The sequence below is a fragment of the Erpetoichthys calabaricus genome, chromosome 10, assembly GCF_900747795.2.
Source record: "Erpetoichthys calabaricus chromosome 10, fErpCal1.3, whole genome shotgun sequence".
Taxonomy (NCBI): domain Eukaryota; kingdom Metazoa; phylum Chordata; class Cladistia; order Polypteriformes; family Polypteridae; genus Erpetoichthys; species Erpetoichthys calabaricus.
The window spans coordinates 158174987-158198375 of record NC_041403.2 but is presented as its reverse complement, the minus strand read 5'-3'; the positions used below and the strand labels follow the sequence as shown (position 1 = coordinate 158198375).

The 23389-nt window shown below is 38.2% G+C and overlaps 2 protein-coding genes across 2 annotated transcripts in view; one reads left to right on the top strand and one right to left on the bottom strand.

The window, feature by feature from the left end:
• The window catches only part of aip (aryl hydrocarbon receptor interacting protein), a 31028-nt gene extending 24979 nt beyond the window's left edge, over positions 1-6049 (bottom strand). Inside the window, exons 1-2 of the mRNA XM_028812209.2 lie at positions 5896-6049; positions 1334-1513 (exon numbers count right to left, since the gene is read on the bottom strand). Coding sequence (XP_028668042.1) covers positions 1334-1513; positions 5896-5994 — 279 coding nt within the window. The 5' untranslated portion in view covers positions 5995-6049. The remainder of the gene's footprint in view (positions 1-1333; positions 1514-5895) is intronic.
• A 5410-nt stretch (positions 6050-11459) lies between these two features.
• On the top strand, positions 11460-21499 carry tmem134 (transmembrane protein 134). Its single transcript, XM_028812208.2, has 7 exons — positions 11460-12157; positions 17176-17243; positions 17336-17425; positions 17514-17590; positions 18385-18429; positions 18519-18572; positions 18661-21499. The coding sequence occupies exons 1-7, from the start codon at positions 11951-11953 to the stop codon at positions 18741-18743; spliced, it is 624 nt and encodes a 207-aa protein (XP_028668041.2). The 5' UTR covers positions 11460-11950; the 3' UTR covers positions 18744-21499.
• The last annotated feature ends 1890 nt before the right edge of the window (positions 21500-23389 follow it).

Here is a 23389-nt window from a genome sequence, read left to right as displayed (position 1 = left end):
AATATAGCATTAGCTAAAGAGGGTTCATTGTACACAAATTCATTACCAGAGTTTATTTTAGCATATTGCAAATTTAGCACACTGATAACTCTTATTTTCAAAGCTATGAGTAGGACAGCATATTCCTGAACAAATGCTACTGGTGAACTTTCCATTTGCAGCCCAGAAGTGGCAGCTATCCTGACCCATAATGAAAATATTTTGGGTGTCGCACAATACCAGTGCCATTTAGGACTTTCCAGTCTAACCATTTGCTTTAGACAAACTGTTTAATATACAAGAGTTTATCACAAGTAATTGTGACACCAAGGCTGTCTGATAAGCATTCAAAGATTTTAGTTCAAAATTATGTTAACTTGGTGCACTCCCAAAACATGTGGCCAGTGAGGCTGGAGTAAGATTGCAATGCTTACAGATGGGATACACCTTGTCATGGATACATTTTTGACAATTTTAAAACAAGATAAATGTGATCAATTAAAGATCTTAAGTTGAATTATTGAATGCTTTGGGGCATAAAGAGCCGAGTGTAATATGCACAGCTGCCTTCCACTCCTTTCTGAGATATTACTAGAAAGTTCCTTTTCCCACTGTATCCTAAGTTCTTTCAAATTAAGAGACTTTGAGAAGTTTTAATATATTGTAGAAATGATGTCTGAGTCTTCAAGGCTGATCAGTATTTCTTCTGGAATAGAAATGGGCGAGAGGTGTGGAAAATTGGGTAGATTGAAAGTAGTGAAAAATTGTATTGCTGGGAAGTTAACTGTTCATAAGATGCAAAAACATTATCTATGTCCAGTTCTCTTAAGTATTTTAATTCCAAACATTTTCCAAAGACTAAATGCTATGTGGGTTTAAGTGGGTCGAAAAAAGCAATTATCGTGAAGAGGAGGATGTTTAAAAGTTCCTTATTATTTAAGCAGTTGGTTGTTAATGGTCATATAAATGGAAATGTCATTGAGAGAAGCTGCTCCTCTTTGACATTTGCTAAATAGCAGTAAACTGGAAAAAAAAATATTAATGTCACTATTCGGTTTTGTTATTATTTTCTCTTCTTGTCTTTTTAACTCTTATGCCTCACACTGAGTCGACTGCACCTTCAATTTCGTTGTTCCTTTATAAAAGTGACAATGACAATAACTATCTATCTATCTATCTATGATGAAACTTGATTACCACAGATTTATGACACTGCCCAAATTTGCATGGTGAATGTTCAAAGTAGAAGGATTCCCAAATATTGATACATTCCACACACGGGACCCAGGCCAGTTCTCTCACATACGCACACACTCCAGCTAACCATCCCACTTTATTACTATTCCAAAATTACCTTAGTGTCGCAAAGGAATTCTGCAGTTTCTCCCTCACACATGGTTGCTAGGATCGTCTCCCACACAGGCAGCTTGAACTTCTTGCCAATGATAAGCTCCATGGGCTTGGTCCTTTTTCTGCTGTCATCAATAACAGTGGCATCTTCACTGGGCAATGTGGTCTTATAGTGAAAAATAACCTGTAGGCAAAACAATAAAGTGCACATTCAGGGCTGCATCAATTCATCTCTGTCAGAGGGATATAAAAAATAAAATTTATACTACAAAGACAAGCTATTTGAACCAGGGAATGGTCTTTGTGCTGCCAAACAAGCATAATTAGACCTAGTATTAAAATCACATCTTTCCCACTGTTAGCAATGTGATTCACATTAAAACAAAATACCTTAAAAAAAAAAAAGTCCAAATATGTGTTTGTTGTTTAAAATATAGTTTAAAATTCCACCACTGGGAACGAAAGCTGCTTTGGAAAACAACACTATACTAAGCATAAAATCTGATCTCTGCTCCATACTGATGCCTAGCTTAGCAAATCTGACACCAAGCCTTTATCTGAAACAGCCCAGAGCGGTTATCCAGCACATTTACACAAAATGTGCTCTCTGTCCTCTCCTGAATTAGATTAAGCGATTTAGAAAATGTTTTATGTATCTTCTGCATTTCATAAAAAATTAAAACTGAACAGAAGTCATCTTATGAGAAACATTGACAACTCCAAAACAGCAGCACGTAGTACCTTTATATTATACAACTTTTAGTTGTGCTTGTTTGTCTGTGCAAATCAAGGAACTTTTGGAGCACCAAAGTGCCTCTACACCCAGTCACTATTCAAAAAGTAGATGTAGAGGTGGTACACTACTGGAGATATTTGGGAGTCCACATTAAGGACAGGATGGACTGGTCTGGTAACTAACAGCTCTTCCATTACAGTCCTGACATTTGCAAGTTTTAATAACCCTTCTATTCACCTGGATATGACCTTCAAGTTCAAAATTTATTGTCATATGCACAGTAAGGAAACATGTTTCCCTATACAATGAAATTCTCTCTTTGTTGTCCACACCAAATGACAAAACCAACATATAAACAAATAATAAGTAGATAGATAATAAGTAGCAGAGGCAGCATAAAGTATAAAAACAGAATAGAAATATAAAGTGTAATGTGCAGGTAGATGTATGATGGACAAGTCAAATACAGTTACAGTTGTGTGCGGTAGATAGAATGAGGTGAACCATGGTTATGAACTCCACTCAGTTATCTAGGAGTATAATGGCCTTGGGAAAGAAAGAGTTCTTTAGCCTGGAAGTCCAGCATTTCATACTTCTATACCTCCTGCCTGAGGGTAGAAGTGTGAACAGTTCGTGTTGGGGGTGGGTGGGGTCCCTGAGGACTGAGGCAGTTGTCCTGCGGATTCTGCAGTTGTAGATGCTCTGCAGAGAGGGCAGTGGGGTCCTGGTGATCTTCTCAGCAGTCTTTACCACTCTCTGCAGGCGTTTGCGGTCCACAGCAGTAGTGTTGCTGTACCACACGGCGATGCAGGTGGTCAAGATGCTCTCAACAATGCAGCTGTAAAAGTTGCCGAGGATCTTAGTTGACATACCAAACTTCCTCAGCCTCCTCAGAAAGTACATCCACTGTTGGGCCTTCTTGACCAGCTGTGTGGTGTTATGTGTCCAAGTGAGGTCCTCACTGATGTAGATGCCCAGGTATTTAATGCTGCTCACCCTCTGCACTTCAAGCCCTCGGATGAACCGTGGCCGGTGAGGTCTCCTCTCCTTCCTCATGTCCACTATCATCTCCTTCGTCTTGTCTGTGTTGAGGGTGAGGTTGTTGTCCTCACACCATGACGCCAGACTGTCCACCTCCCTCCTGTATACTGCCTCATCCCCACGAGTGATGCATCCAATCACTGCGGTGTCATCTGCGAACTTTAGGATGATGTTATCTTTGTGGGAGGCAACACAGTCGTAGGTAAACAGGGTGTAGAGGATGGGGATGAGGACGCATCCCTGTGGAGTGCCTGTGTTTGTGATAATGGTGGCTGAAGTCCTATTACCAATCCTGACAGACTGAGGCCTGCCAGTCAGAACGTCTAGGAGCAAGTCACTGAGGGTGGAGTGCAGGCCAAGTGCAGACAGTTTACGGGTGAGTTTATGGGGGATAACCGTGTTAAAGGCGGAGCTGTAGTCAACAAAGAGCATCCTGATGTTGGAGTCTTTGTTCTCCAGATGGGAGAGGGAATGATGTAGTACAGCCGCAATGACATCAGAGGTGGACCTGTTGGGCCGGTAGCCATACTGCTAGGAGTCAAGAGTGTCCGGTACCACCAGTTACTCTCTGATAATTTGGACTGTTAGTTTTAAGATCTCAGGGGTCCACATCACTGAGGATCTATTATTGGCTGCAGCACCTGGTATTTTGTTCAGGCTAGACAGCAATCTCCACTTTTTGAGAAAGCTGAGGAAACTCTGTGCATCTCCTCAGAACATGACTCACTTTTAAAGCTGCGCAGTCTAGTATAGCATCTGCACTGTGCAGACAGTGGAGTACTGCTGAAGGTGGTTACAATGGCCCTATTCATCACCTGGGGCCAAGCCCTTTCCATTATAACTGACCACATATACTTCAACAAATAGTGTCATAAATCTAAAGCTATACCACCAGACTCTTAAAAGTGTTTTACCTCCAAGCCATTAAACTATTAACTCCCATATGGTCAGCTACTTGAACTGTGATCAAAACTCCATTATGTACACACACAAGCAATTAAATTCTAGGTTTAACTTAATGATGTAAATTTATATTTGATATGTACATGTATATGTATTTAATTTGGAATGGTTACATGTTTACTTTTGCATGCTTTGTTGAGTAATTTGCAGGCTTTCTACCCTATACTGTACAGTCACTGCATGTTTCCTCACTTGTCAGGCAAGTAAGTAATGCTTTACAGTGTATTGGCAGTGAGGCGTAATGGATAAGGCTTTAGACTTCAAAACCTGAAGTCATGGATTCAACTACTGACACTGTGACCATGAGCAGATCACTTCACCTGCATATGTTGCAACTGGAAAAAAAAACAAAAGAAATGCAAGCAACTGCTGTAAGTCACCTTGGATAAAAGCATAAGTCAAAATAAGTAAATGTATTGTTAGGTATAAACTGAATTATCCAGAGCTGAAAGGCCCACTCAGAACAAATGAGCTTATCGTGTAGTGTTATTTGTCTATTACTAAAGCACCCCCCATTTGTATAGCTCCTTTTGATGCCAACAGTTCCAAATTTTTCAGATAGCCTTCTAGATCAAACAGGCAGCTGCTTCATTTTTTTATTTCTCTCTCTAGTGTGTAATTTCATACTGTGTGGGAGCCAGTCAGAAGGAATGGGATTAACTGGGTTTAACAAATTGTGAATATTGTATTGTAACATCTTTTTAGTCTGTAAGGAACCTTGTCATGGTATGTGACACACAAAGTATACTATGACGGATTTATTGATTGATTTATTGAACCTTTGCCTTCTATCCCACTTACGGTCCGTTTTTACATGAAGGCAAATGCATGTGGAAGAATGCCCTGTTGGTTTCGGATAAGATAGAAAGGATTAGAACATGAAATTCGGCTATTGAAAATGTACAATTTTATCTTTTTCCTCTCCATTCATCTCTACTGGCCTATTAAACTCATCAATTTAGGTATGTTTACAAGCCTTGTTTTACCCCGTTGGCCATACTCTCTCTCTCTCAAGGGTGGGGGTCGACTTGTTTTTCAATCCTATTTTTTGTAAAAATTGATCAATTTGTATGAATGACTACAATAAAATTAAATTATTAAAAAAAATGTACATTTTCACAATTACATTGTGTAAATAAATTATTAAAAGTCAGTCCATTCACCTTCTAATTATTTCTGGATTCTGGGGTCAATTTTGGAAGCACTGGTTGAAAACTAAGCCTGGATGTGGTGCCAGTCCATTGTTGGGCAGTGTAATAAATGTAAATAAAATAAAAAAAAGTTTAATAAGATGAACAAATACTTCTCAGAATTCTGGGTCGTTTTTGTCTGGACCATCTCTGATTTTGGTTTAATAAAACTCACAAAACACGTTCATTTTAGAAGAGGCGAAGTAAAGTGTAAAAGAAATTAAATATGCGACTCGATATACGACATCCTTCAGATTGTGGGGCTCACTGCCAAGGCTGGAGTCCTCGATGATGGGTAGTCGTATGGAAATTGTGGCAGCGAATACATTAATCATAGGCGGCTATCAGCGGCATCATATTTGTGTAAATAATGTGTCTAATTTTCAAACTGGCTTCTCGCTACGATTCTTTGTTTGGATGTCTCCGTGATTTGTGCATCGCTCACAAATAGAACGTCACCGCTTCGCCTTCCGTCCCGACGATTCTATGGCGAGATTGAGACGGACCCTGAGGCCGAGCAGCCTGCGCTCAATTCTCCGGGCCGCTACCATCGTTTTGAAATCAAAGGGAGACCAACGTCCGATTAAAAGAGGCCAAGCCCCTTGCTACGGTAACTGTCTCCGACCGCCGCCTTACCTTGGTTCCTTCGATAAACGCCGGCAGCGGTTGTTTGCCTGCATGAAGAATCTTTTTCTGGATGCCATCCGCTGCTAACTTAACGATAAGGTCTGCCATCTTTGGTCTTAGAACAACAGCTTCGGCAATTTCCGGAGTGATCTGCGAGGGGCGGGGACCAAGTGTTCGGAACGTTCCGAGAACTTAAAGCAGAGAGAGAGAGAGAGAGAGAGAGACCTAGTCCGGCAATGCATGCATCAGAGATATAATGGACACGACTGATTTTCTTGTGTGATTTATATTTGTGAATTGTGAATTTCCCCTTGGGATTAATAAAGTATCTATCTATCTATTTTGTAAGGTATCGAAATGATTGCATTTGTCTTGAAAAAAGAAAAGGAAAAAACGCTCTTGTCATAAATTGTATGTGTACTTTATAAATTTGAGGGTTCTGAATCCAAATCCAGCCACAGAATTGATCTACCGCATCCGGTTTTATGAGAGACGAAGGTTTTAAAAACTTTTTAGAAAACAAGTAGCATTTTTTATTTATTATTTAGCATTGAAAAAAATATATAAAGTACACAATTTTTTAAATATGTTACAAAAAGTAAACACTTGGAAGTTTTGTCCTCTTATAATCCGCTAAATGTATTTCACATTGGATGCCTGCTGGTCATTCCACTCGCCACTATCTGAGATATCTGAGCGATGTCCAGGTGGAATCTCTCGCCGGGTCATCAGAGGCCACTCCTGTGTTCTCTGTAAAAAAAAATCCAAATCAGAGTGTACGAGATGAATTTTTATAGACATGATGCATTCAGGTTGCTAGGTAGGAAAAGACGAGCTCCCTAGTTACCATCTCGTATAGTTTTCCGTCTTTATGTTCCCGAGAATACTGTGTATCCGCTTCCTCAAAAGAACTTTAAAAATAAAACGACCTTCACTGCTTAGACAGACTGAGGTGCAAATGAACCATGTGGGTCAAAAGGAAAGGTTTAGTTAACTAGCGGGATTCATCACCAAATGATTTGATATTCTGTCTACCCCTCTCAAAAAGTTTTGTAAAAATAGTAACATTGATTGTCTGAATGAAGGAAGGCTGTGTATTATTTTACCGTTTGCTTATCGGTTACCCAGTCAAGGCACTGGCTGGATCAATCTAACCTTGCATATTTCTGTAAACACCATAACGATTTCCTTTCTTCTGGACAATAAAAAAAGACATTTTTCTAACCTCCAAAATATAAATCCCTGGCTACATTAAAAGAGTAAGGAGAGACCAAAAAATACCGGTTAAGAGTAAAAAAAAATGTGTGATTTTAGGTTGTTTCTGCCCAAATTTTAGGAACGAGAAAGACTAACGATTCCAGCTCAAAATATACTTAAAATAATATTCTGAACCTTGAAAAATATTCATTCAATAAAATAAAAATAACGTATTTGAAAAAAGTTGTTTTTTTTGTTCAAAACGACGTCTTCACTGAATCAGAAATCGTTTGTGGTATTACAAAATAATCCAATTGCAGAAACGGATTCAGCACACCTTAATCTATAAAGTACACCGGTGTTTTTGCACGAGACACAACAGATTACGGCGTTATTTTATTTATTTGTTTATCACTCTTGCCCAACTTTGAAAAATGCAACCTCGGACAGGACACCAGCAGTCTACGTTTTATGCTTTAGTTGGAAACGGTGAAAGTGGAAGGAGTAGTAATTGGGTATTAAAAAGCTGGTACGACGAGGGGAAAATTGCATTTCAAACTAAGGTGACTGTGTAGAAAAGTGATGCAATTTCTTTTTGAAATTCCTAATAAATAGAATTAAACAAAAGTGCGGAAACTTTTTGAACGTCCCTCGTAAATCCAAGTTTGTTTATTTTTTATTCTTAAACCATTACAAAGACGACTCCTTTTTTCTTCTTATGTTATACCAATGCCCATGACAATTTTTCATTCGTTTGTGTGGAACCTTTCCCTCGATATGTCAGTTTCCTTCTTACAAGTCAAAGAAGTGGATACTGGAGGTTCTCAAGTGACCAGGTACGAAGCTGTGTTCTCTGGACTGGCGCCCCCTCCAGGGTTGACCGTTGCTACTGGGACCCTTTACTGGATTGAGATGACTCAGTTCCCTAATCGAACGGTGGTTTTATATTTTTCAGTACCGTGCAGTTACGTTCTCCCTGGATTGCCCAAAATCATGATTTTCAATAGAAACGCGTTCGGTTTAAATAATACAATATTGTAACATTCTTAAGGCCATTTCTCCAATGTACAGTTGGTGAACGCCAGCGTTTACTTCTTACGCTTTTTTATTTGAATTGATCCATTTTTTCGCGGTACCTATGGAAGCTTACAAAAAATATATTGCCTTATTTCTAAATAATTATTGCGTTATTTTGCCGAGAATTTGCCTGCTGCTGCCGTTATTATATTGCACGCGTGCGCATGGGCCGTGTGGTGACAGCTGACAGAGAGATTAAGCACAAGCATGTGTCATGCATATTTAGAGACAAGAAATAAACAAAACTTACAGGCGTACATTTAGTTTTAATCAAATTAAAGTTGAGTAGGCAGACTCATAGCAAAGTATTTCTGTCTCAAAGTGCCAGGGACTACATTGGTTTGCATATTCTCCCAGTGCAGGCAGGATTGATCGGTATTAGTGAATGTGCTTCACTGTGTATGATTATCTGTTTTAACACCGAATGCTGGAAATGTGTTAGTAATTTTTCTCAACTAAGAAAACACTTTTAGTCCTGTATGTGCTGTGAAGTATAACACTCATCCCCCTTTTTACATCCCCGACCACAGCCCCTGAAAATTCGACATCTGAACACTAGCTGCTGTGCCCCCAGATCACACCGTTTCAAAATATCTAAAACAAAACTGATACTTTACTTATAGGTTTGTGTTATTGGCTTGCACACAACACAATTTTTTCTGCTTGGTTGTGTGATTGTACCATACAAAGGACATGCTTACCATCCATCATGTTTGCTTGTTGATTATACCCTGTGCTGCTCTGATAATCACTGACTCCCTATGATGCTAAACTGAGTAGATTAAATTTACCCCTCAGTTTAGGATTAAATATATACCTAGAACTTTTGTTTAGTTCTTGTAACTTGATTGCATGCTATTCATGTGCTTAACCTGTCCCTCAATAATTGTCACTAGAGGTGTACATGGTTATTACCAACCCAAGCAGGCATGCTTTTGTGAAATAATTCAGTTCTTTTGTGAAGTAACACTATAATCATTTTTTTGCAAAATAGTGCAATTATTTCAAGAAATAATGCAATAATTAATTATTGCAATATAATGCAATTTTTTGGTAAAATAATGCACTTATATATTTTTTGATTGGTGGGTGTAAGCATCCATACGGTGAAATTAAGCTCTAACAAAATGAGTTTAATGCCCAATTACAATGCAAAGTTAGCACAATCTTCCTCTGTGTGTATAAGGTTTTCTCTGGGTTATTCCTCCATATCCCGAAGATGTGTTTGTTGGGTTTAAGTAAAAGGGGGTGATTGTGTCAACTGATACACACAATGCACCCTCACATGCATGTTTTGGGATTGGGATAGTTGATACAAACTAATAAAATATTCAACTTGTATAGCTTATTAATTAATAAAGGAGAATTTAAAAAATGCAATGCTTTGCATTCTTCTCCTGAGTCAAAACAATGGTTTGAATCCATATGCCATATGGCATGATGAACATAAAGCTAACAGCATTAATTGAGTTTTGTAATAAAAAGAATTCCTGAGCATTTATAAACTTTCTGATTGCGAACAGAATAAACTTTATAAATGAAGGAACATACTATATTTAATCTATACTTGCACCACACTACATGTCTTTAGTCAGGGCGCCCTTTACTTAACCACCATTCATACCAAAGCATTATGTGCCTTGAATAGCATGGAGGTGCTAGTTCTATGAAGACTTCACAGCTTCATAGAACTGCCATTTGTGACAAGCAGGTCACTCCAGGCTTGATTCCTGAGTAGGATACCTTTTATGTGGAGTTTGAAAGTTCTGTCTGTGTTGCACTGGGGCTGTCCAAAAATGTGATTTAAAGTTGATTTGCAGCACCAAATTGAACTGGAGTGTGACCAGTGATGAAGTGGCATCCTGCCTTGCACCTACCGCTGTTAAAATGGGCAGAAGAATATCTACATTCCTTTCATGAGAAATACAGAGTCAGAAATTCCAGCAATCCTGAAGGGAGGAAAAACAAAGCAACACACAGCATAACATCAACTAACAAGAGATAAAGCATCTGAATTTAAAGCCACAAATCTACTTTCTTTTTTGTTTTGGGTCAGATCTAGAGGGGATTTTTCTAGTAAGCCCCTCCTTGCTTATAATTGTAAGAATCTCTGACTCTGTTAAGGTTATTTAATATACTCCCATTTGCAGTATAAGAACACATACTGTTTTAACTAACTAAATAAATAAATAAGCCATATTTGTCAGCTCCTATACATTTTACACATACTGTGTATAAGCAAATTTAGATTTAAAAGTCTTTAAGGGAAGATTTTTCTTGAGGAAAGCTGATGCAAGATTGTAATTAAGAGAGCAGGTGTTTTTTCTGTATTACTAAAATATAATAGAAACTGATATTTTTTATTAACTTGCTAACTGTACATGTAAAGATTTCTATTTATGTTAAAAATAAAGAATAAAAGAGAAATCTATTAAAATTATTTTTAATTGATTTTCGGTGCTTTGACTATGTTTGTAATACTTGTACGTCGACTTTTTTTTTTTTTTGTTCTTGATTACGGTGGCGCAGTGGGTAATGCTGCTGCCTCGCAGTTAGGAGACCCGGGTTCGGTTCCCGGGTCCTCCCTGCGTAGTGTTTGCATGTTCTCTCCTACATATTCTGCGTGGGTTTCCCCCAAAGACATGTAGGTTAGGTGCATTGGCGATCCTAATTTGTCCCTAGTGTGTGCTTGGTGTGTGCGCGCGCCTGCCCGGGGTTTGTTTCCTGCCTTGCTCCCTTTGTTGACTGGGATTGGTTCCAGCAGAGCCCCGTAGTTAGGATATAGCGGGTTGGATAATGGATGGATGGTTCTTCATATGCGTCTTTTATAGAACGCGCAGTGCCAACAGAGGAAGGCTCTTGTCCAACGAGAACCTGAATTTGATTATGAGACTTTCAGATTATGTTTTTTTCTAAAACAATGTGCATTTTCGCATGGCGGGATACGGAGCCAGAACAAAACACTGCAGATAGTAAGGAACAGAACCGTACAGGGACAGGTAGGTTAGGAGAGCTGGATCCTACCAGTTATGGAAAGACAGCGGGGTGGATTGTAAACAAAACGATGGGCAACAATACAAAAATAGGACTGGAACTGTATACAAAAAAAGATTTATGTGGTTTTTTGGTGTTCGAACGTAGTTAAGGACTTGATTCTTAACGGTAAGATAGACATTTTAATGGCCAATCCCCCGCACTTCCCGGACAGTCGTCAGCCTTGCTTCTATTTTTCATAACCACGCCCTTTTATTTATCACTCCGCCCTCTCTCTTGAGTAGGCGTTTCATTTTTATCTCGCGAGACAAGAACAATTGGTTAGCAACTACTATACCCTGAACTCTTGGTTTAGGCTACATATATCTCAAAAGCGAGTAATGGATTGAAGATCGAGTTTGTACAGACAAAGTTTCTTGCGGTCATTTTACTGTATTTCATTAGGGACGAGTTGTTTCCGGCTGTATAGCTCGGAAAAGTCAAATATCTCCTAAGGAAAACTCGAAAAGAGTTAAAATGAGCACGACTTAGGAAGCGCATTATGATTGTCTTCAAACAAAACAATTTGTAAAGTACAAAAAGACGTCTCGAGAAGAAATCCCAAACTCTGAAACCTACTCGCTAAAGGTCGTGGAAATGCCTTTCCGGTTCTGACCGGTGTGTTGGACAATGAAAGGGAAGCGAGACGGCTTACCAGACTGACTATTGGTACTGAACAGGGCGCGAAGCCCTGTATTTAATCAGACCGATCCCCGGGAATATATGTTTCTATATAGTATATAGAAATCATGCCGAAATGACCTCTTCGGCGAAAATCGCAGCCGATTTTTCCATCGACGACGCTTTTGAGATTGAGACCGACGAAGATGACCGGGATATCACGTCACCGGCCCGCTTTGGAACTTTAAACTTCGACAGGAAAACTAATTTGAGCCTTCCGACAGGACGGAGCAACGGCCACAACCCGAGCTCCGAGTTGGATGAATCCAACTTAAAGTATCAGGTAATGCACTGTGGGCAACGTTGTAAATTCAGGACAAGAACTTGTGTGGTGTTTGTATTGGATAGAACGGGGTTAGTGTGTACATGTGAATAGCTTAATAACCAGGTATATGGCTAAAGGTCAGATTGTGTATTTTTATATACTGTGTTATACAATCTGTGTAGACACTTGACGAGACCATATGGCTGCATGAAACTATAACCAATTTCTGATCACGGTGGAACAAAGGTGGATATGAAAATGTGTGTATCTTTTAAGGACGTGTGTGGTATGTAATTGAGTGAGTCAACTGATTAACCTGGTAAAGGCTGAGATGTAGTAGTAGGGAATCCATATGTATATGTATATATGCGTTTGAGTGGGGCCCTGAGAAAAGATACGACCAAGCAAGGTCACACAGGAGGATATCAGATTGTATGTGTCCATTGAGATGCCTAGCAGGGGAGCCTATTGACCCTATGCATAATAAGAGAAGCACATCACTTCACAAGACAATGGCTTCACAGTTTATATGCGCTTCCATTACACTTAAGATTGGCCTTTCAATGATGTAGATTTCAGAACTATATGTGTCTATTAATCAGCTTTGCAGGGGATGAGACTGTACATGTGTGAGCACTGTGAGACCTAGCAGGGAATGTCACACGCACACATTACCTCTTAATCCTATTGTTCCCATATTGTAAATGTAAGCCTAGTGGTAGGTTTAGCAATCCTGTGCCTTGCTACAATCCTATGATTTGTGTGTTTACTGTGGCATTTATATCATTATTACCAGGGATGAAAGAGTTGTGAGGATATGCTGATTTCTACGTTCCTCATGTCAAAAGCAAGTAATTCACATATATTCAACAAATGCTTTCAGTGGATGCAGTGTGTGTTTTGTGTGGGTTGGGGGCATTAATGTGTTGATAAATAATAGGTTTTCTGGGTTATCAGTTGCCACAGGCAAAATGACTGATCCATCAGGTTGTTGATGGGTAAGGCAAACATTCAATGTAAACCTTTTCCTTGACTAAACGGATGTAGCACTGTTCAGTTTCACATGCAGTGGCAAAGACTCTGCAGCCTAAACCTGCAATTACGGTAGACATCCACATAAAAAAAGCGAGAGGTGACAGAATTGTGTGAGTTCCCTTGACTAGTGGGATTATTGCCTCATCCAGACACACTTAAAACTAAAAATTTATTTTCATAATGTCAACATTAGAATACTCGAGTGCTTGCAAACCTTTACTGTAGAGGAACTTTAAATAATACTAATGCCAAGTTAGCCTTTGGAACAATGACACTGACTTACCATGTACAGTATATAACTATTTAACCTTTTACACAAAAAGAAGAAGAGAGAAAAACTTGATAACACATGGGACTTACTAACAGATTCACTCTTATGTTGTCTTCTCACTACAGACCTAAGTGACTGTACAAGCAGCAGAAATGTGAGCAAAATCATAGCTGAAATCATTGCATCTAGGGCAGAAAAAAAACTAGAAAAGCTCATATTGAGCAGCTCAAGAGACCAATTCAAAATATTAAAAATAATTTTCTGCCTTATTCTGGAAAAGGAACAATGTAAAGGATTTTTCTTGTTAGTGTTGAAGGACATTGAATGTAAATCTTTTTAAGAGAGGCTGCAAAGGCTAGAAAGATAACAAATAAGATAAGTAAATGAAAATACAGTAATTAAAAATGTGTTTTTAGAGACACTCAAGATTTATAGGGGCTGTTTTACAGACAGAATTATGGACTAGTACTGACTTCTAACCATGAACAGTATGATATTTTGCCACAATAATTTAAAACTGCATTATAAATAACCACTGCTATCACATACACTTTCAGCTTTCTTCCATCTGATCCCTTTCACCACTGTTACCAAGAGTAAGCAAAACATTGTACTTTAAAGAGTTGAAATAATATTAATTGAAAATTATTTTTAAAATGGATATATGTGAATACATAGTATATACATTGTCAATCCTGCTAAATCCATATTTATGAAACTATAGCTGAAATAACATCCAAGATTATAAACAGAGCAACACAAAATGTAGAGTGTTGTATAGTTAAATCGACTACAAAGGGAAACACTGGGGGAGTCATTGTTAAAAATGTGCATCCTGTCTGTTAAATTCTGTTAGTTACCCTTTAGCCATTGCTTAAAAGTGCTTTAGAAATTTTAGTCTACTATAGTTGAGGTCAGCTCCCCTTTTCCAGCACTGCCTTTCTCCTTATCTCTCATACTGCAGGAGTTGGTCTTATGTTAAAAGATCCTCCCCTCTGAAGTCAAACTGTAGAAAAACAAACTACAGTAGTTGTATTTCAAATAAAAAAGGTTGTTTAAAATGTATCTTCTGACCAGTTTAAAAAATGAAAAACTTTGTAATGAACTAAAAAAATCTGACATACACAATAGTTCCTACATTTTAGTGCTATTAATCTTTTACTGGACCAGCTTAATCTAATTCAGGATCATGGGGGTGGGGCTGGAGTCAATTGTAGTGTAATTTGGCACATATTCTGTCACACACACACACTCAAACAGGCACAGTTTAATTCAGGTTATGCTAAAATAAACATTTTTGAACAAACTCAGCAGTGAATATGTTTGCCTTTGAATCTGGAAAAGTTCAGTTACTCCAAATAAGTTCTTATCCAAAAGAGCAACCTACCTTCATCAGTAACTGTTGGGGTTAGCAATGCATCTGGTTAATTAAAACATGCAGTTTTAAAAGTATTAAATCCACTTGAAAGCCATCATAATTTTCAGCATGACAAAGATTTTGTACACATATTTATCCATTCAGTATTTTGGATTTGAGCTCTTATGATGTAACAAAACATTTCCATAGTGAAAATAAACCAATATTCTGTAGATATTTAGCTGAACAAGAAAAACTCTAAAAAGTTTAGTGTTAGCATAAATATTCAAGGCCTACACATTAATAATTTATCAATAATATTTTTGGGGTAAGTATGTACCAGTTTGACACGTTGTTTAAGAATGATTCTTTCTCATTCTTCTCGACAGAATTTTTAGCAATCCTCTCTATATTTAAAAAAATACTGTGCTATCACTGGAGCTTTATAATAGGGACTAATGGGCATGAAACACCACAGGAAAATAAAAGCCTAAAAATTTACTGATGAAGTGGAACCATATGTGTTTCTGACATGTTTTTTGGAAACAAAAGGGATGTGTAAATAGTATTTTTTATCGCATATTCCTGGTACTAATTTCTTATGGTAAAAATAAATTTTCTATTCACCTGTGTGAGGTCCCACATAGATGTGGAAATAGTATTTTTTCTTGCATATTCCTGGTACTAATTTCTTATGGTAAAAATAAATTTTCTATTCACCTGTGTGAGGTCCCACATAAATACCAAAGTAAATTAAAACAAAACCAACCACATGCCAAGAAAACTTTAATGTGATTTGGTCTTTCAAATGGAAATCATGTTCTTGGGGAGTGAAAGCTTATTACAGAAGAAGAAAAATTCTGAGATCACTTACACAGCTAGTCTTCCTTTAAAATGGATGAAGCTCGTAATAGTGGTGTTTTTTATTCAAAAATTACATGCATAAATTATTTTATGTGTGTGTAATTGCATGATGCAGATCAATAGTCTAACTTTCTTGGATGTATTCAGTAAGTTTGTTTTTATTTTCTAGTGATGCCCCGTGCCCCATTAGCCTACATTGTAAGTACCAGTGAGGGCAAGATATTCTTTCAAACTTATACAAAATGCTTAACTTTAGAACATTGTTTCACATGGCAAATGCATATGTAACATTTTTTGAAGAAATAACTCATTTGGACTAGCTGCACAACAAATATGTGGACCTTCTTGGTTTCTCATACCTTTCCATCGTGCAGCCATTTGCATACTTCCCTTTGAATTGTAGGTGTTTCTTCAGCATCCCAAACATGTGCATCATAAGTTGGAGACCTTTTCCGTTGCCCCCATTTGGTTGTGTGTTTGAATTGGCCCTGTGATAGACTAGTGTCTAGACTTGGTACATGCTGGGACAGCCTTCAGCATCCTATGTCCCTGAACTGGATTAAGTGAGCCCAAATGATTGCATTATGTAATAATGTTGAACCAGGAATCTACCACAAAGTACAGGTCAGGTCAAATCAGGTTAAGCTCTTCTCCGAAGAGACACAGTACTGAAGGAATCCAGTCTTTGTCCCAGGTCACTGGATAGCATTCATGTCTCACCTCCATATAGCAAAACAGGAAGCGCCAAGACTCTAAAAACTTGAAGCTCCATCCTTTTGCAAGGATATCAGGAGCACCACACATCCCCTTCCAGCAACCTCATGCCCCCCCCCCCCCCCTTCCCCACTCTTCCAATACATCTGCTGACTTCATCGGAAGAGTCACCAGAGACATGAATGTCACTGCCGAGTTAAGTAAATCTCTCAATACAGTCAACACTCTTTGCAAACAGATACACTACACTTGGGCTATGCCCAAGATGGGTTTGATATTGGTCTTTATCCATTACACTCGCAAGCCCAGACACTCATACTCCTCACTCAGTCCCTTAACAGTCCTGATCAGAGCCTGCATTGACTCTGCGAAAATCACAGCGTCGCCGGTAAAGTCAAGATAAGTGAATCTTTCATCACGAACAGATGCCCCACAGCCACTAGACCCCAAAACCCTGCCCAACACCCATTCCATGCAAACATTGAACAGGGTAGGAGCAGAACACACCCCTGATGAACCCAAGAATCAACTGGGAAAAGCACAGAGGTTCTGCCTCCACTCTACACACCACTCGCAGTACACGTGCACAGGCCTGTCATGATATCCATCAACTTCAGGGGGATCCTGCAAGGTCTCAGGATGTCTCACAGGATAGCTTGATCAACTGTGTCAAACGCTCTATGAAAATCAACAAAGGCTGCAAAGAAACTCTGTCGCTATTTGTGCTCAATGAGAACTCTCAGGGCCATGAACTACAATGTGTGTTAATGAGAAACCTTGTGTATTTCCCCACAGAATCTTCAGAATGACGAGGAGGGCATGTACAGCAACAGCAGGCCTGTTGGCAATATTTTTATTACAAGGTACAGTCCCAGCTCCTGGCCCTATATTTAAAATGTCTCTTTTCAGGGAAATTCAGGTTTTTTTACATACACTTTTCATCTCTTTGTACTAGAAATACAGGCAGAAGTTCGACTCGCAGCTCCCAGTGGTCCTTCAGCACCATCAGCAATACCACTCAGTTGTCCTACAGGGAGTGTTTCAGGTAAAGATGGTGGTCGGGTGAAGGGGAAGGGTTGGGGTGACTTATATTGACTGAGCTCATGTCTACTCTGTTTTCTCTCGTTTGGCAGCTGGATGCAGCATCCTCTGATCGTGAAAAATAAAAAAGTAGTCTTTGCTTCCTTCCTGTTAGTAATTGTTGGAACAGGTGAGTTTCAGTAATGGGTAGCTGATGTTCCATGCTATTTAAAATTGAGGAAAAAATTAAATTCTCACTTATGGGATCTGTTAAAACTTTTTTTTTTTTTTTTAAATATGGCAAGGTTGATGTGGAGGTATTTTATGGCAAAACCAGAAAAAGTAGACTGGACAGAGCTTTGCTTGGCACAATGGAGGCCAAAAAGGTCTATAACTAAATCAAAAGAGTAGACAAGCTTAAGGGCAGGACAGGTGTCTGTCTAGAACTAATCAAAAGCCCTCAAACAAATACGAGGGACGTTCAAAAAGGTTCCACACTTTTTTTTATCTCTATTAAGAAATTCAAAAACAAATTACATCACTTTTCTACATAGTCACCTTTGCAATTTTCCTAGTGTCGTACCAACTTTAATGCCCAATTACTACTCCCCCCGCTTTCACCGTTTCCAACGAAAATATAAAAGTGCGGAAACTTTTTGAATGTTCCTCATACATTGCTGGAGAAAGTAATTTTTATGTGCTAGAGCGAGTGAGAGAGAAAAAGAGATGGAAAAAATGTATTTGCATAAGATGGCCACTAAAACAAAAAGTAAGCGTGTCCTTGACGCTAGACGTGTCTCCAGAGATGCATGGCATGATAGCAACCAAAAAATCCAAAATGGCAGGTTCATAACAATTTCTTCACAAGAAAATGGTGACAATATTAAATAACCAGTAAAAGTAAATGTTAAAAGATGAAAACACTGTGCTGTCCACCTATATTATGACAATAACAAGTGGCATATCTCTGCTGTTTCTCCTCAGCGCTAATTTTCACTGGCATTGGAGTGCAGCTGAACCCTGCCTCAGGTAAAGGGGGTTGGGTGTAGACATGTGTGAAGAAACGAAGTTCCTAAGGATCAACCACATCCTCTCACTCTTTGATTCATCATCCACAGGTGTTTCCAGTGCAATCTTCTTTGTCCCTGGGTTCCTGCTAATAATTCCTGGAGGTAAGCATCAACCATACTAGTCTGTCTATTCTTGACATACTTTGTGCCATCCTTCCACCTCAAATCTTTGCTGTCTCTCCCCCAACAGTTTATCATGTGATCTTCATTTATTTTGCTGTACGTGGGAGGAAAGGCTTTCGATTCTTCTACCTGCCTTATTTTGAAAAGTAGTCTTGGTTGAGGAGCCTCCCTGGCCGGCTCTGTGACCTCTGATGAACCTTGGTCTTCCAGAAGACTGACATAAGGACCTGTGTTATTAGCCTTTTTTTAACATGTTTTTCAGATGAAGGAAGATGTAAGTTGCACTTCATGTGCACAGAGCAAAATATCCAGCTACATTCCTTTTTTTAAAAGGACCAAATGTTTTCTCTTAGTTTCTTTATTTGTACCTCCAGGTTGGAAAGAAGTTGAGTAAACGTGAAGAATGTAATCGACTACTCCTCTTCCATCAAGGGTCTGAAAACTGCCATGTTTTATTTTTAAACCATTCTCTCAAACAGTGGCTTCTTTACAGATTTGCTACCTTCTTCAGATCCAGTTTATGAATTTGGTGACATGCTGCTCTCTGAGGCTTATGGTAGTACAGGCAGGGGATATACAAGTCATAATTAAGACAAATATTTTTGTATAATATTTAAAATTGCCATGTGTGGGGACTTTAGCCACTAGACATTGTCTCCTGCCATAATGAAGTAAATGACAGCCCAGAGCATCAAAGTTGTCATAAAGATCTACTGTTTTACTCCAGTATCGGATACTGTGATTTAGAATATGACTGGGATAAAAACTAAAATAACATTTTGAATGCTCTTCACTTATTAAGGGCAAACAGAGTGGACACGTTGCAAGGTTTTTAGATTTCCCTAAAAGGAGGAAGCCAAAAGGGGACAAGCGATGTAGCTGCTTTCACAAAATTCCAATTCAAGTGTAATCTACTGACAAGGGTCCATCCCGAGCTGCTCTTTTACTACCCTATCACTGGCTCAATGATCCATCAAATGTGACACTGCTTATTCGAGTGTCAGCTGCCATTTCAGTATACACGAGACAAATTAGAGCTAAGTGAGTAGAGCAGTTGTACCACAGTCAATTTTAAATGTCTGAAATATAGAAGAAGAACATGGCCCGGGCCCCTAAAACTGGCAGCCCCATCAGACACCAAGAACCCTAGTCTTAGCTTTAAAACCAGCTTGGTTTAATGTGAAACTGGAACTATGTAGAAAGCAAAACTGAGATCTGATGTTTAAAGGGTGCATGTTTAAATTTCACCAGTTTCCTGTGGTGGTAGTGTAACTCAAAAGCTAGTCTTGGTACAGGGCTGTGGAACATTGTGCACTATAAACCGAGCCCGAGTACTATTTCCAAAACCCAGCTTCTGTTATTGTGCTGAAATATATGTTGTATAATAAAAGAGTAAAATGTTTGAACCTGGGGTAAAACTCTTCAAGCGTACAAATGATAAATGTAGTGTTTACAAACACATACAGTGAAACAGAGCATTTGAATATTTTCAGGATTACTAATGTGCCAAAAATGTTTTTATCCTAGTCATTAAAAATGTTAAAAGCTTTATGAGAGGGTGATCCTATTTTAATGGACTACTAAACTGCTGAAATGTGCCAGCCTCCTTGATAAATGAGCTCTACCGACTTTTACTAAAAACTGGACCAGTTTCAGGCATATTCTAAATGCTGTTCTTCTGTTGAGTAACATCTTGTAGACCAAACTAAACTTACAAGTGGTGATCACGCAATGATCTTTAAAAACAACTTTTGTTTATTTTGCAGGGCTGCCAGTTTAGTGCCTCCACTGTGACCTTCAACAAGTCATGTAAACAGCTCAGGCTGCAGTTACAGAACAATCCAAATAGATGGTATGGATAGAAATGAGTAGTTAAATAAATAGAAAGTATAGCAAGAACAGCATACTATATGTTTGTGTCATTCTCAAACAGTATGAAACATACAATGAGCACATCATCGCATTACAAAAAGAAACTGACTTCAAACACCTGATTAAGTGATCTGCCCCATCTTATACGTGACCCCTTCCTCATGCTAATGTGTAGCACTGATGACATGGTAGTGTAGATTTCTCCATCATAATGTATAAAATGAATGGCTTGTAAACAAATCAACCAAGAAAAGTTTAGGCAAGCAGGGCATCTTACATGTACAGAAGTCCACACAGTAGTTGCATAAAGTGCCCCTAACCTGCCCTCTCTCGTAGTAAAGTTCAAAGTACAGTATGTGAAGCTATACACCAGTGGAGGAATGTTAAACTTCATAAATAAATGATTACAGCAGACAGTATAACATGATGTTTTATTGCTTTAAGTTAATACTTTTTACGACCTGCTAATCATTGGATTTTTTTATGTAGATGAGTGCAGGTTGGATGTCAGGCTTGCCTTCCTAATCTTCAATATGATTGACAATGTGAATTTCTTCCTGTTTTGTAACCCAGTTGAAAGGTCAACAGGAGCCTAAAAATGTTATAAAAATATAGATGCTAATATCATAAAATACTGTAGGCGGCTGAAGAAAGACTCAAACTTCCCTTGGTTGGATTTCAGATAGGCCATTTATAATTGTTAAGAAGGAAGTGTTTTGTTTGATGGGCCCTTTAAGGGATTGTTTCCAATCTTGGGATTTCTCTCCTCATGGAACATGCAGAAGCCTAATGAGCTTATTCAACAGACAACATGACAAATTACTTTGATCATTTGGTCAAAGGTTTTTAGTGCTAAATATCAGGCGGTTTTCTATTTGAGCTCTGAATTTATGGGTCTAGGCAATAAAGTTTTTTTTAATAAAAATATTTTGGCTATATGTAAATCACTATCTATACTTGAGAACTTGACAGTAAATGAGATTGCATTTTTTAAGCTTTTTTGTCAAGGATTAATAAAGAAAATTTAACATCTATTTCTTTGTGTCTGTCTCTTATTCAATGTATGTGAAGTCTAGCCAAAAAACGAGATTATAAAATATATCGAAGCTGGTCATCTGTTTGACATTTTGTTCCTTTATTTACTGACTAAATATATTTGGTTATGGGGCTTTATGACAAATGCTACCTTGTATTTTACTGTGGCAGCATGTTTTAATGAAAATTATTGTAAAGTGCATTTATTGTTTAGTTCCAAGATAGTTGAAACAATGCCTCCTCAGACTGATCTAGATGACTAGAAGCATATGAAAAGAATTACAAGCATTTATACTGTAAGCCTATTTGGTTCAATGGGGACTCCAGCTTCTCCACATGCTTGTGACTAGTGACACAATTTGCAGCATCAGCTGAAGCGATGATCCGATTACAGGACTATCAAAATCAGATCTATGTTAATACTTTATACCCGTGAAGTGGAAAAGTCTGGCTAGTGTTTAGATTTTTTTTTTTTGATTGACTTTGTAGGCTTCCAATAATGCCAGGTGAAAACAATTCCAGACTATAAATACTCTGACCCTATCAAACTCTCTGGGTATTGGGCCTGCTCTTAACAGCCATAAGCACCTCAAGCCAGACAACAGACTTGAAAATAAAGAGGACTCTTAAAAAGCATGTAATGACGAGAGAGATATGTTGCAATTTCGATTTTCAAAAACATTATAGCAAGTTAGAAAATGTATGCAGAGTGTAATGTTAAAGTGTGATCAGGGATTTAATAAATTGCTGTTTAAAGTATTATAAATTTTATTTCAAAAAAGGGCACATTCTTGTTAATAAATATTTTTGTAACAAGTCATAAGTACAAATAACAGTGGTGATAGAATATAATTAGATGTACTGGGACACTACAGCATTTAATATTTGTTGATAATTAAAAACCACGCCCAAATAGGGTTGTGGGTCTTGAAATGGCTTTCATGGACATTGGATTCCAACTCAGATGATGTAAAAGTTGCATCAATCAATCTAGTATTTTTAGTTGTTGGCAATGGAGGGTCTATGGGTAATTGTGGTACATGCGCCACAAAATGTTTAAATAATTACCTGATGAAGAGTCCTATGGTGAAATCCACCTGTGCAAGCACTTGAAATGATCTTGAGTTTCCTGCTGCGCATCCGTCTCTGCTGATGTCTAAATTTCTTGCATTGCTGATCTGTTTTTCCACCAAGAGTGGCTATTAAATGTGTAAAAGAGAAACATTAGCAAGTTAAAACAAACTCAAGATAAAGTTAAAGGAGTAAATTTATTCAGCATATAAGGTTTTACTGGATATCTCAATTTACAAAGATGGAAAAATAAGATGAGTTTTGGAATTTTCAAAACGCCGTATATCTATCTTCAAAATTATCTCAAAGAAAATTGAACTGTATCAACAAAAAAAGTGTACCAAATTTCAGTGAAATCGGTCCACGGTGAGCGGAGCAGGCAGACATGGCGGTGTATTTACATAAAAACGAAGTTATAGGACAGTGTATACTTTAATCTCTGAGATCTGCTTACACACTGGTCAGATATGCAAAACAGAGCCCACATATATGAAAGGACCTTTCACCCAAAACAGTGGCTCACGGTTCAGGGCTGCTTAAAAAAAAAATTGACACAACAGTGCTCAGTTGGAAACTTCATCAAAAATGTCAATGCCTGAAGTACATAAAACAATACTTTGCTAAGACAAGACATTTTAGAAACAAGTGCTGAAAATAAAGAAGCAAACAAGACCTTTAAGGCCACAAATTCAAAAGGCACAGGAAGGACCTGATATACTGTGTGGTAGCAGCTGTCACAGGAAATATAATTCTAGAAGGAAGTATAGACAGTCATTTGCAATTCATTTTTTATTATTTTTTTGTCTGTTAAATTCAGC

Excerpts from the sequence above, each read along its gene's own strand:
- tmem134 (XM_028812208.2), top strand. The coding sequence starts at position 11,951 with ATGACCTCTTCGGCGAAAATCGCAGCCGATTTTTCCATCGACGACGCT. Across the intron at positions 17,426-17,513 it reads TCCTACAGGGAGTGTTTCAG|CTGGATGCAGCATCCTCTGA; the intron begins GTAAAGATGGTG and ends CTCGTTTGGCAG. Across the intron at positions 18,573-18,660 it reads CCTGCTAATAATTCCTGGAG|TTTATCATGTGATCTTCATT; the intron begins GTAAGCATCAAC and ends CTCCCCCAACAG.